Source organism: Vicugna pacos, chromosome 10 (assembly GCF_048564905.1).
Source record: "Vicugna pacos chromosome 10, VicPac4, whole genome shotgun sequence".
Taxonomy (NCBI): domain Eukaryota; kingdom Metazoa; phylum Chordata; class Mammalia; order Artiodactyla; family Camelidae; genus Vicugna; species Vicugna pacos.
This window is the reverse complement of record NC_132996.1, coordinates 66,056,853-66,070,179: the sequence shown is the minus strand read 5'-3', so window position 1 is coordinate 66,070,179 and position 13,327 is coordinate 66,056,853. Positions and strand designations below refer to the sequence as shown.

The 13,327-nt window shown below is 58.7% G+C and overlaps 1 protein-coding gene across 1 annotated transcript in view; it reads right to left on the bottom strand.

The window, feature by feature from the left end:
* Positions 1-381: 381 nt before the first annotated feature.
* Positions 382-13,327, bottom strand: part of MYRF (myelin regulatory factor) — a 33,850-nt gene continuing 20,904 nt past the window's right edge. Inside the window, exons 9-27 of the mRNA XM_072970077.1 lie at positions 12,773-12,849; positions 12,486-12,596; positions 11,993-12,083; positions 11,405-11,605; positions 11,023-11,134; positions 10,436-10,545; positions 9,575-9,735; positions 9,429-9,501; positions 9,049-9,137; positions 8,695-8,763; positions 8,181-8,261; positions 7,945-8,030; positions 7,639-7,836; positions 7,127-7,378; positions 5,356-5,458; positions 5,054-5,128; positions 4,597-4,702; positions 3,061-3,135; positions 382-2,888 (exon numbers count right to left, since the gene is read on the bottom strand). Of these exons, the coding sequence (XP_072826178.1) occupies positions 2,808-2,888; positions 3,061-3,135; positions 4,597-4,702; positions 5,054-5,128; positions 5,356-5,458; positions 7,127-7,378; positions 7,639-7,836; positions 7,945-8,030; positions 8,181-8,261; positions 8,695-8,763; positions 9,049-9,137; positions 9,429-9,501; positions 9,575-9,735; positions 10,436-10,545; positions 11,023-11,134; positions 11,405-11,605; positions 11,993-12,083; positions 12,486-12,596; positions 12,773-12,849 (2,151 nt within the window). The 3' untranslated portion in view covers positions 382-2,807. The remainder of the gene's footprint in view (positions 2,889-3,060; positions 3,136-4,596; positions 4,703-5,053; positions 5,129-5,355; positions 5,459-7,126; positions 7,379-7,638; positions 7,837-7,944; positions 8,031-8,180; positions 8,262-8,694; positions 8,764-9,048; positions 9,138-9,428; positions 9,502-9,574; positions 9,736-10,435; positions 10,546-11,022; positions 11,135-11,404; positions 11,606-11,992; positions 12,084-12,485; positions 12,597-12,772; positions 12,850-13,327) is intronic.

The following is a 13,327-nucleotide window of genomic DNA, read 5'->3' as shown; positions in this document are numbered from 1 at the left end:
GCCTACCTGATTCTGTTGCTTCTAGGGCAAACTTCTCTAGAAACCTGCACCAGTCAAGTCTGCCCTGGGCTGGTCCCCTCCTCTAAATAAAAGGCTCAGCTTTTCCCAAAGGTGGCTACTTTTAACCCAGGCAGGGCAGCGGCAGGTCTGTGGGGTGTGGCTAGGGGAAGGGGCTGCTGTATCCTGTTCCCAAGCTAGGCACAAAGCTAAGAAAGATAATGGGGTACAAAGCATCCCTCGGGCTCAGGGGCCTCCGTTGGTCCTAGCCCCATAGGCAGCCTTGTCTCGCATCAGAAGAATCTCAAGAAAAGACAGGGAGGCAAGCTTAGATACAAAGCAGTATTTATACATTTATTTATATACGTATATTTACTTCAGAAAAGAACAGTTCAGGGGACAGGAAGCAGGCAGGCCTGGGGCTGCTTGCCTCTGCCCACTCCAGAGTCAGAGTTGGTGCATGATAAATATGAGTCAAAGCTCAGGGGCAGGAACGGGGAGTTAAATGGGAGGGAGGGGGCGCTCTATGCACACGCAGGCTTTCTGGGGGATATAATGTGGGCAGGGGCACTTATGCATTGAGAGGCCCTATGTACAGCTTGAAGCTTGAGGGGAGGTTAGCCCAGTGGCTACAGGAATAAATGCCGAAGGGGAGAGAGGAAGGGAGGGATAGGCTGCTGGACCCCAGGATGGAGCCAAGATACCCATTCACCAGCACCTGCCAGGCAGCTTTCAGTCTCCAGCAGGTGGCCTGCTGGCCTTCCCCAAAGCCCTTTTTCCTTACTGGGCTTTAAGGCAACTTTGGTCCAAGGTTGACCCCACCTTGAGCAGCTTGGAGACCCAGCTTGGCCCCAACCTCTGCACTGAGGACCCCCTCCCCAGGCACGGAAACAGCCAGCTGCTAACCAGATTGGGGCGATGCTGTGTCCAGATGGCTCCAGGGGACAGTGGAGGGTCACTATCCAGTTAAACACAGAGGGGTTGCAGTCCAAGAATATGCACCCCCACTGAGGAAGCCCCAGAATCCTTTTAGAAGGGGCAGGGCTTGGCATCTTTAAGGCATTTAGGGAGGCTTCCCCCAATGGAAGGAAGGAGAACAGAGGAGTCTTAAGTAAGGCTCAGCCCGCTGCGTGGTATGGGAGCCATATGATTCCTATGTCAGAATGAGGGCATAGAGCCACGCTGGGGAGGGGCCTGGGAGGCCAGGCAGCCTTGCTCTCCCCCAGCTCCCACAGTTTCCCCGCCCTGAGGACAAGTGCTTTGACATCCATGGCTGAAGGGGGCCCAGGCTTCTTCAAGATTCAGCTTTCCCACAGAAAGGCCTCCCATTCAAAGCTGAGAATGAGAGGTAGGAGGAGCAAGGCCCGGTTCCCAAAGAGGTGGCCGAATGTCACAGGGCAAGGATGGCAATTCCCTTCTCCCCTTGTGAACCTATGGCAGACATGGCTGAATGATTTCCACTCTCCTTCCATGAGCCTGGATGTGGCCTCTGAATGCTCCAGATATCTACTAAGAAAGGTTAATGTTGGCACTTGAGATAAGACTTCTGCCATCACAAAAGCCCACCATTCTGCTCCTGGAGGAGTGGGCAGAATTGGGGCCTGCTGCTGAGCATGGGACCCCAGTGTGGCTGTCCAAGCCCATCACAGAAGCCCCTGATCTGGGGAGATGAGGCCACCCACGGACAAGAGTGGAGAGGCCAGTCTTGGTGGCTGGGAATGGGATGGGTGTCTCAAGGCTCCTGGGGACAGATCAGAGCCAGGTCCCTGCCTCTGCAAGTGTCCCCCACTCTGGCTTTCCATCTCCATCCTTTCACTCCTGCTCTGGTTTAAGTGCATTTTAGTAATTACTTCATTAATAACAGCAAAAGCAATTTGTATCCACCCACCAGCCAAGACTGGCCTGCTGCCTTGCAGGGATTCCTGCTCCTCTGCTCAGTGAAAAAGATGGGTCACCAACACCACTGTGAGCTCTGGAAGCTCCTAGGAACCTTGGCCATAGGGCCACAATACCATCTGGGGGCTCACAGGGAACTTCCCTTCGGGATCCTCCAGGTTCAAAGGTCCAAGGCTTACCTGGCCCACTGGCCCCCCTGGTTCAGCCAGGCACCTAAGTGTACACAAGGCACATGGTTAGTCACCAGCCCATCCAGGGCTGGCTTCAGCGGCCCGGGTAGCTCTTGAGCCAAGCTCTCCCAGCAGGAAGAGACCGAGACCTCCTGGGCCACGCTTAAAGCTTAGAAGTCCAAGTCCAGTAACAGTCAAACCCTAAGAAGTCCACTACCTGGCCCTCCCCAGGGAGCAGTTTGGAGGGTGAGGACCATGTGCCCTCCTCTGACTCATGGGTCCAGCCAAGTCTGAGGGCTCGAGCCAAGCCCCGCTGATCTCAAAGGTGGGCAGGTCCTCTCCAAAAGAGGGGTGGCTCCCAGTCTCAAAAGGGGAGGCACGGAGGGTAGGCTCTGGACAGAATCACAGGCTTCCCCCGCCTCCAGGGCACCTGAAGCCAGCCCTCCAATGGCCATATCTGCACTGATGTGAATTGGGCCTGGCCTGGGCCCAGCAGGTCTCTCTCCAGCTCCCTCCGTGGTATAAGGCGGGGGCCGTCAGCAGGAACAGCAGCTCCAGTGTGAGGACTTCCAGTTTCACCAGTCACGGGGAGAGCCGAGCCGACTCAGTCTCTCAGAGGGAGTGCCAGTGGACGGCTGAGTGCAGGCAGGCGGCAGGCTCCAGTGTAACACCATTGCATCCAGTGTGGAAGAGGCGCCGGGGGACCCCCGGGCCCTGGGGTGGTGCTGCCTCTCTGAGGGCAGCTCAGTCACACAGGCGGTAGAAGTGGAAGTAGTAGTCTGTGGCCGGCTGGGCCAGGGCCTCCGCACTGCAGTTGGCCTGACCCTGGGTGGAAGGGCAGTGGGAACTGGTGAGGTGGCTCTGGGGGTGCAGGGTGGCAGGCACTCCCCGTGCTGACGTCGCCTGACACTACCCCAAGCCCCACTCTGCTCTTCAACAACCCCCTTTCCGAGCCCCACACGGAACCTTTGGGGGCAGATGGGGTGCCTGTGCTCACCAGCAATGCCACCCGGAAGTGGTAGGTGAATTCGCGGAAGGACAGGATGGTTACTGACCACTGGTGGGAGATGCCCTGTGGAGAGGAAAGGGGTCAGGACAGCGCCCCACCCCATCCAGACCAGCATCCCTCTCACCATGGCCATCACAGCCCTGGGCTCTGTGGCAAGTTTTACAAAGGGAAGAAGCAGAAATTCGAAGAGATCAGAGCACATACGGCCTGCTTCGGGGAGCAACAGCAGCCGCCCTCTGTCTGCTCTGTGCCAGGTACCTAGGGGTCCGCAGCCATTTGTCTTTTACTGCCTTACCTCAGGCGCATCACAGTATTTCATTAACTCCATCCTCACTACAACCCAGTGAGGTGGTGGCTTATACATGTGGACACTACTGAGTTCTTTGCCTAAAATCACACAGCAATGTGTGGCAGAGCTGGGATGCAAACCCACGTCTGTCCTGCTCTCTCCCTCGCAGGGTGGCATGAGGCCTGGCTGCAGGCCACTTGTGTGTCTAGTTTGAGGCTTGGCTTCGGCTTCTGTGGGTTCAGGCCCAAGCTCCATGTACTGTGCATCTGGCCAGGCCCTCCCTCCACTTCCCCATGCTCTCCCCTCTGCGGAGACCAGCGCCTGGGCCTCTGTAGGACTCTCACCCACTCTGTCCTCTACTCAAACTACTTTTGGCACATCTTTTCTCCCTGGCTAGACAGTGTGTTCTTGGAAAGCAAGTCTTGTTTCTCCCCTACCTCTGTCTCCCTTCAGCTAGGCCCAGCATAGGGCCTGGGTCAGAGGAGGCCCCAATGAATATTTGTTGAGTGAACACATGAGTGTTTAGAAGAAATTGCCTTAACTTGTGCTGAGAGGCACAACTCCAGGTCACGTGGCCAGTGACAGGGTCCCAGCCATTTCGTTCCCAGACCAGGAGGCAGCCCTCTCCATGCACCCAAGAGATCCTCCAAAGTCACAGGTGCAACCCCGCCGCCCCTCCCATCTCCGCCTGAGCTTGAGGTCCAGCCTCCTTCCCGTCTCCCCTGGCACACAGCCTTCGCCATGTTTCCAGCTTTGCCAGTGTGCCACGCTCTCCCTGGCCACCAGGTCTCTGCATGCGCTGCTCCCCTACTCCCGGGACGCTGTCCCCTTTTCTTTCCCCAGCTGATGCCAAATTGTCCTTCAGGTCTCTTCTTAAACGTGACTGTTTGGGGCAGCTGTCTTGACCCTGAGACCAGACAAGGTTAGTTTTCCCCTGCCACTGGCTCCCAGGATGCCCTCCCTGTCTCCACCAATGCACTCATCCCGGATTAGGCCTTGTGGGACTGTTTTCTTCCCTAGGGCTTTGTCAGGGCAGGGACAGAGAGGGGAGATGCTCAGCAGTGAAAGGTGCACGCACACGCCCCTCCCCAGGGTGCGGAGGCCCAGGCCCCAAAGTGTCCATTGTGGAGATGCCTTCACTCTGACTCCCGGCTCCCTCTCCTGGACCATTTGGGGGCCCAGGGAGAGGGAGCTCTGGGGACTATCCGGCCCCCAGCTTCCCAACTGCTTCCTACCTGGGTGTCCTGATGGGTGTGGAGGCTCTCTGGAAAGCCCCCCTCCTCACATGGCTCCTCCTTCGACATCAGGCTGCACAGCACCACGGACACGGGGGACGAGGAGCTGGGGAAGGCCCAGTTAGCAGGGAAGTGGGGCTCCGAGCTCCTCCACCCCAGCCCCCTCCCAGCCAGCCCTCCAGTCTCCTGCCCTTGCCCTGCTGAAACAAGGGACTGAAAATGATGTATAACAGTCAAGGTCCTAGACGGCTGCAAACCCTTTCCCACCTACTGTCCTACATGGTCTTCACAGCCCCAGGGAGGCAGCAGCCTTTTCACATATGAGGAACTGAAGCCCGGAGATTGTCAGGCCACACAGTTAAGCACAGAGCAGGCAGTAAAGCTAGCATCCCTCTTCAGCCGCCTCCCCCAGGGCGTCTGGGACCACTGCGTCTCCATCCCCCACGCCAGCACTTACTTCATTTGCAAGGTCAGTCTGAGGTGCAGTGGGGTGCTGCTGCTGACAGGGATGTGGTAGGTGAAGTTTCCAGGCCTGGAAGGGCAAAGCTGGCTCCTCAACCCAAGGCCACCCCATGACGCCCCCTTCAACTTCAGCCCACCCCCATCACCCACCTAGAGTGGAGCCCCCTAGAAAGGGGCTGCCCCTCCTTTTGCAGGAACTTCCTCCCTGAGGGGAGCAAGATCTGAACACCTGTACTGCCTGGGCTTATGTCACCCGAGTACACCTGTCCTAGAGGTGAAGGGAGGGATCAAGCCCACCTGCAGGCATCCTCTGAAGTGCAGTACTGGGAGGTGATGGGCATTGAATTCTCCAGCACCTGGATGGAGGTCAGGGACAGCACTGGGTCTGCAAGGAGAGAGATCATTAGGGCAGGAAGGAGGGTAACAAGGCAGGACACAAATGAGAAGCAGCCAAACATTTCCTTGCCAGACTTGGATCAGTCATTCACACCTTAGTATGAATAAGTTTCAGGTTATTCTTTCTAGATTCCCACAATGGCTGGAGTCACACCACCAACTTCCCCAGCAGCCCTATGCCTACCCAGTTCCTGTGAGCCTGAGGTCTCTCTCCTTGATGGAACCAGAACACCCAGAAGCAGGAATAGGTCTTCCATATCCCATGCCAGGGGTGTACTGGAGCCTGTTCTTCAGGCCTTTGTTCCTGATTGCACACATCTCTGCCCTACTCAGGGTTCTGTGACGTCAAGTTGATAGCTCGCAATCAGCCATGGTGGAAGTATTCACACACACAAATCAGGGCTTCTGCCCCCAGAGAACACCTACAGCACACCACTGCTTGTGCCCTCTGTGAACAAACGCACGACAGATGGCCTGGCTGGGTGGGAGTGGGACTGAAGTGTGACACGGGGGGTGGGGGAGACAAGGCTTTCTCATTCATTTCATTTCACCTGAGCATCCCACCCAGGAAGGGGAGGCTGGGGCCAGGGGCCACTGAACATCTGCTGGACCCAGTACATCTCCAGTTCTGTGAGGCACCTGAGGACCCAAGCAGGAACCAGAATGTCCCATGGGGCCAAGGACATGTATCAGATACAGACAAGAGAGACAGTGCCCTTCCCACTTCTCTTCTGGCCAAACTCCCATTGTCCTTCAGAGACTCAGCTTCAGTGTCAACTCCTCCAGGGAAGCCTCCCTGATCACCTCCCCACCTCAGCCTAGCTTCTGTGCCTTCCCCAGTTGCCAAGCTGTTTGAGTGTCCCCTCAGAGCCTCACCGCACTGCTGTTTTCATGTCTGTGAGTGTTTGTGGGCAGGGCACATCCGCCTTCATCACCCTCAGTGCTCTTTGCAGAGCCGGCCACAGAGCAGAGGCCCAGGAAACGGCTGCCTGGAGCGCATCTACCCCCTGGGGTTTCCCCATCACTTTGAACTTCAATCTCAGCAAGCCACAGTTTCTAAGCTTTTTTTTTTAAATTTTTTTAAACTTTAAACCACAAAACCCATGACATGAAAATTGACGAGGAAGCCCAATACCTAGAGCAGAGCCACTGGTTGAAGCCAGGAAGGTGCTCAGCCTCCCCTTCAACCTCTGAAGCAGCCCGTGGGGCACTCTGAAGGAACCTGGTTTGAAAACTTCTGTAATAAGGGTTCTCTAGCTTTGTTAAAACCAATGGTTTGAGGTTTGGAGAGTTGAGGGGGCCCTGAACAGCACCCTCCTTGCCCTGGCGTGATGAAATAGAAGGAGCCAGGCCCTGGAGTCAGGCAGACTGGGGATCAAATTCCAGCCTGGCCGCCAACAGGCTGTACAACCCTGGACAAATCACTTCACTTAAGTCTCCATTTCCTCATCTAAACAATGGAGACAATGCCTTTCTTACAGGAGTGTTGTGAGGATTAATTGAGGCAATCTATTACAAGGCTCCTGGCCTGAATCCTGGGATTTAGGAATGCTCAGCGAACATCTGTTGACTGACAGTTCTGTGCCCAGGTGTTCTGGTGATGGGCTGAAATGTGCCCCGGCCAGTGAGCCTGGCTGGGCTGCGCTGAGCAGGGCGGGGTTAGGACAGATACCTGGCTGGCCCCGAGCCTGAGTGGGCTGAGCAGGGCTCAGGCCAGGCTGGGGGGCCCCTCGGCGGCCCCGGCCATGGAGACCGAGGCTGGGGCTGTTCTTGGCTTTGCTGTGGCCCCCAGGAAAGGGGACTGCAGGACTAGCCACAGGGTCCGAGTTCTTTAGATGCTTGAAGTAGCCAATGCCATTGGCTGACAGGCCCCAGGACTTGGCTCTGATGTTGGTGACTGGCAGCAGGGCCATCTGGCTGGGGCCTGTGGGTAGAGCCAGGCACAGGCTGAGCAGAAGGCATGGGATGCCTCCTGCCCAGCTGTCCCTAGGGCCCCACTGGACTCTGGGGGTCTCCCATCTATCTCTTGGTTTCCTCGGGGGAGCCCCCAATTTTTCTCCAGAGCCTCATTCTGGGCTCCAGAGCACCAGACCCTCCCACCAATGAGTCTCTGGGGCCACGAGCCTTTCTCAGGACTCATGTAAAAATCCCTCAACCCAAACTCCGGCCCCAAGTCAGCCATACCTGAGCGGTTGGTGGAGGGGCTGGTACTGGGGCTAAGACCATGGCCAGGATTAAAGCTGGGGCCAAGACTAGCGCCAGTGGTGGGGCTGGGGCTGGGGCTGGGTGAGGAGCAGCAGACGGCTGGGCAGGGGTGGCTGGAGCACAGGTCCAGGGTGCGGAGGGCTGGAGCTGGGGCCAAGTTGATCAGGCCGGTAGTAACTGAGGAAGCCAGAGGCTGTATGAGCCGGAGGGGGACAGCACAGCACCCCAACCAAAACACAGCCACCTTTCCCCATTCCATCCCTCCAAAGCCACCCCAGCACGCACCCAGCAGCAAAGAGGGCTGTGTGCCTGGCAGCCCAGTGGTCACAGGGGACTGTCGGAGCTGAGTGGTCCCAAAGCTCTGGCTGGACCTGCTGGGGAAGGGTGGGCTGAGCTCAGAGGGGCTGGGAGACGCTAGGAGGGGAGGCCTGGGAGTCCGGGAGAGGCAGGAGGGATGCAAGGAGGTGGACAACGCAAGCAGAAAGGAGGCAGGAGGCAGGGGGCTTGGTCCAGACACGTACCATGGACACATGGCCTCACTCCCCCCAGGGTGCTGGGGCCGGAGCAGGGCCAGAAGACAGGAAGTGGACACGGCAAAAGAGCTGAGGGGCAGCAGAGAGGAAAAGGGGAGGACAGGCACACGGGAGGAGAGAGAGAAGACACAGTCAGACATGGCCCAAGGGCTGAGGGTGACAGTGGGCAGAAGAGCCCAAGGCCCCACCCTGGCCCTCCTTCCCCCACCCCCTCTTCTAACTTATGCCCTTCAGAGGCCCCCTGACTCTCAGAGGCCCAGCTACCTGGAGGAGCACTGAGTAGGCCAGGGAGAAATACCGGCTTCAGCAAGGACTGGGAAGGGGCTGCTCCCCCTTCCAGGGAGAACTTCCCAACCAGCCCACAGACCCACAGCAGGCTGAGAGCCTGAGGTGGAACCCCCTTTAGAGGAGACAGCTGCCAGGGTCCCTCTGACCGGGGCTGCCCACCAAAGCCCCGCCTGGCCTGGTGACTTGGCTGGCAGCCAGGTCTCCCGGGACATACCCATCAGTTTCTACCAGGTCCTCCTCAGTGCGCAGGCTCAGGACATACAGTGTGGACATGGACACCACGCTGGAGCCAGAGGAAAGGGCCACTGTTAGAACTGGAGCTGCTGTCCAGTGCTCTCTCTCCAGGGCAGGGCTTGTGGTTTTGGGCCCCAGGGGCTGGGCTCCCAAATGATGCCTATAAGTAGGTCTCCCCAGCCCAGGGGAATAAGACAGAATGAGGCTGTCCCCTTCCTTCCCCAAGACCCCAGCCACTTGCTCTCCCAGGCCACATCTTCCTCTTCCCCCAGGCCTGGGCCCGGGGACAGCCTGACTCCCCCAGCCAGACACCCTGAGTCTAGGGGCAAGTCACCTGAAGGCCATGACCACCACCAGGGCAATGATGGTTCCCTGCAGGAAGCGCTGGCTGATGCAGGTCTGGTCTGGGACCACAGATGATGACTGAGGACCAAGAGGAAAGGGGGAGAAGCAGAAATGGTCTGGCTTATGGAGCCCATGGTCTTACCCACCATGGGCTCTGCTAGAGGTGGGGTATGAAGGCCTACTCATCCCCTCAGAGGGGGAGAGGGAGATGAAGGAGAAATTGGGGGCTGGGAAGGCTAGAGGGTCATGAGGCGAGGGGCAGGGAAGCGCTTGGAGTCAGTGAGCTGGGAGAAATGCAAGCTGGAAAGGGAGGCCATGAGGATGGGGAGGCCCTGGCCCAACCTGGGCCCCATCCCTGCCCACCCTCACCTTGCTGGCCATCTTGGGGGGCCTCTTCTTGTAGGGGACGCTGCCTGCCCGGCTGAACTGGCTCCCTGCGTGGCTGCGGCAAGAGGGCTAGGGTCAGAGATGCCTCTAGAAAAGGGGTCTTGCCCTCCCCAACCCCACGCCCCTACCTGAAGGCGCCCGAGCTGCCGGTGGACTTGAGGCTGTCGAGGCGCCGCAGCTTGGCCAGCTTGTGGCTCCAGCGCTCCAGCTCATCAATGCGCGTCTCCAGGTTGTCTGTCAGCTTGCACAGCTCCTTCACGGCGCCCACGTTCTCCATGAAGATGCGCTCCTGCCATGGGCCATAGGCCAGCGTAGAGGGCACAGTCAGCCCCCGAGGGCCCCAGGCTTCTGGTCCATCGGGGAGCAGGAGGGGAGCCCTGGAAGCCTTCCAACCCAGGCCAGCCTCTCCTCCAGTCCAGCCTCAGTTCCTACTGCTCCTTTTGCCTGCCTCCAAACAGCATCCCACCTCTGCACCTTTTCCCACCTGCGGTCACAACCCGTTCTCCCTCAGAGTCTCGCCCCTCCGTCTCTCCCTCTGATGAACATGATGTCTCAGACTTCAGCACTTTACTGCTCAACAGAGGCCAAAACATATGACATGCTCATTGGTGCCCAGCCTTACACCAGGTTAAGTTACAAACATCATCTTCACGAGAAGCTGCATGTTTAAGCTTTGCGATAACCAGATGAGAATGTCTTAGAGGTAACTATGGTTACCCTCCTATTGCAGCAGAGGAAGGTGATCCTCTGTGAGGTTCCTCTTGCTCTTGCTCACATGGCCATACAGTGGTCAGGTCCCCACATCCCACCTCCACCTCTCCCTGTGGGGTAGGGAGGGGGCTCTGGAAGCAGCACGAGAGAAGACTGGGGAGGGATGCTCCTGCCCTCTGCACTGCAGTGCCCCCAGTCTCTATGGAGGGGGTGAACGCCCTCCAGCTGGCCTGCCCCTCTGTCCCTTGGGCTCCCTCCAGTTCCTTCATTCCACAGACCTTGTTCACCACCAGGAAGTTCTCTATGGTTTTCCCATTGGCAAAGACCACGTCTCCAGTGTCCTTCACAGCCTCAGGCAGGATCTCCTTCACCTCCTGGGCGATTACACCTGGGGAGGGACAAGCCAAGCATGGGAGGGGGGACGTGAGGGCTGCCCACAGCATCACAATGTAAGCAGAGGCTGGAATTGGAGAGGGTGAAATTTTGGGAGCTAGAGATTTGGTATCCAGGGATCCCTGGAGCAGGGGGTTCTAGGGACAGATTCCTGCGGGTAAGGATCCCAGGAGAAAGGGGCAGGGATCCAGGTGAATAAAGGCAGGATTCACCTAGGGAACAGGATCCTGGGGCCACAATTCATGGACTTTCAGTGTCAAGGGGTGAGGGACCCAGGGCTGAGGGCAGGTCTTCCAGAGGGCGGGGATTTCCGGGGTCAGGGTTCCAGGAGTCAAGGGAAAGGGTTCCTGAGAGTAGGATTTCTAGAAGACAGGAAGCCCTGTCTAGAGGACAGGGACAAGGGCAGGGTTACTGAGGGCTGAGGTTACTGTGTTCCTAGATCCCAGCCCAGTCCGCACAGGCAGGTCCTTACCTGTTTCTGGTGCCGCAGCCTCAATGCCGGCAGTGGCAGCAAACTCCGGTTTGTATCTGTAGTGCACCAGCCGCATGCGCGAAATCCTCTTCAGCTGCTCCGTGGTGTCCACCTGCGCGGGAACCAGTGCCGAGACTGAACCCCTCCCCTCCTGGGCCCGTGTGGAGGCAGCAGTGTGGAGGGTAGACCCTGCTACTAGGGTCCCGTGATCCAGAGATAGAGGGCCAACCTCCCCCAACTCCTTCCCCTGCAGCCCCGCCCCTACAGAGCCCGCCCACACGAGCAACCCCGCCTCCCACGGCCCACCCCTGCCACCAGCCCCTCGGACTAGCTCAGTTGTCTCCGCCCCAGCCCCAAACCTCCTCCCTAGCCCCGCCCCCACCTCCTGCACGTGCTCCTTGGCCCGCAGGTCTGAGGGGTGCATCAGCGAGCCCATGACCTTGACATTGCCGTGCACCACCAGCGCCTCGTCCGGCCGGTCGGTGTTGATGCCCACACGGCCATGGTGGAAGACGGTGTCGGGCACCTGCGCGCGCTGCCACAGGACGTCGCTGTCACTCTCAAACTGCCCTGGATTGGAGGCCTAACAGGAGTTGGGGTTGGATCAGTCCTGGGAGATGGGCCCCCCATTCAGCGCCCTGGGAAAGGTGGAAACCCGGAAGCCACCCCTCCAGCTCCCAGCAGTGCTCCTCACCTCACCATGCCCAACTTAAACTGTCCCTTCCACTGTGGCAGCTTTCAGTCACTTGTGGGATCTCAGAAAGCCACAAGGTCCTGGCCACCTCCACACTCTACTGTGAAGGAGACCCTGTGGCCCAGAGGGTGAGAGCCTTGCCCAAGGCCACACAGACAGTGCCAGAGGGATCAGCAATCCAGCTCCCAACTCCTGAGAACCCCTATATTTCTCCTGGGTGCTGTTTCTCCCAGGTCTGGGGAAGGCTGTCAACCCCCGGGGGGAGGTGGCCCTCACCCTCACGATGATGCGTTCTGAGATCTGGGCGGCCAGCGTGTAGTTCTGGTTCTGTGCATGGGCCTGGAGGGCCACCACCAGCATGAAGTACCTGAGGCACACAGAGGTCTTAGAGGTGCCCAGGGTCCTGCCCCACCTGACCCCACCTCTTGCCACCCCTCCTGGGACAGATGTACAGGGCACAAAACTTCCCACTAGGTCATTCCTCCCAGGCTCCCAGCACTCCAGGAGGAGGGCATTAACACCCCATCCTACAGAAGAGGAACCTGAGTGTCCACTAGAGGGCACTAATTCCCCAGGGCCCACAGCTAGGAAGCCAGGCTGCTGCTCTCCCATCCTTAAGTCAATTAGGTGCTCTGAGTCCCAGGTCCATCATCTGAAAAATGGGTCAGTCTGTGGGACTCTGTGCCTGGCTCACTACATGGGGTGGCATCTTCCTGCCCTTCATCCTCAGAAATGGAGGGGCTCCGGGGCAGGGGCCCAGCCTACTCACCTCTGGTCAGGATTGGGCTTGCCCTTTTTGCGCATGTTGTTGGCGGTGGTCTCACTGAAGTGCAGCCTCCCCACAGTCACCTTCGTGACCTGCTCAGGGGGCAGATTGACCCTGCAGAGGAGGGGCAGGATACTCAGGAGGCAGGGAAGGGGGCTGCGGAGAGTCAGGCGGCAGTGGGCACTGAGGTTAGGAGTGTGTGGGAGACGGACATTGTGGATGCCTTCCCCGGCCCCCCTCAGCTCTGAGGCCAGGGCCAGGGTACCACCCCCAAAGGGGCAGACACTCACGTGACAGGGTTGAAGGGCCGCTTGCTTCGGTCTGACTGCGACTGCTCGATGTTGATGGACTGGTTCAGGGCCTCCAGCTGGGGGAAGAGCAGAGCCCAGTGGCACCGCAGGGCCCAGACTCCCCACCTGGTCCTGCCTCTCGGCTCAGGCCTGGCCCAGCTGGAGCTCATGAGGAAACAGAGGCCCTGCCCTTCCCTCAGCCTCACCTGCCCACAAACTCAGGTGCCTTTCCGACCTAGCCATGCACCCCCACAAACTCACACCCACACCACTCCCCCTACCTCTGTGCGTGCACACGTGCGCGCGCACAGTCACCCTCACAGCCCCCGCACGCCCCCAGTTCACACCCCTACACTCCTCCCACCTCCAAACACACACCCCAAACCGGCCTCCACAAACACCTACTCACACCCAAACCCACCGACTTCCCAGAATCCATCCCACACCCACGTCCCCTCAACCCCTCCATGAGCACTGACAGCCCTGCCAATGCCAGGTCCTGCTCACAATACTGAAGGAGACACCTCCGGCCCAGCTCCCCAGGAGCTCAGGGAC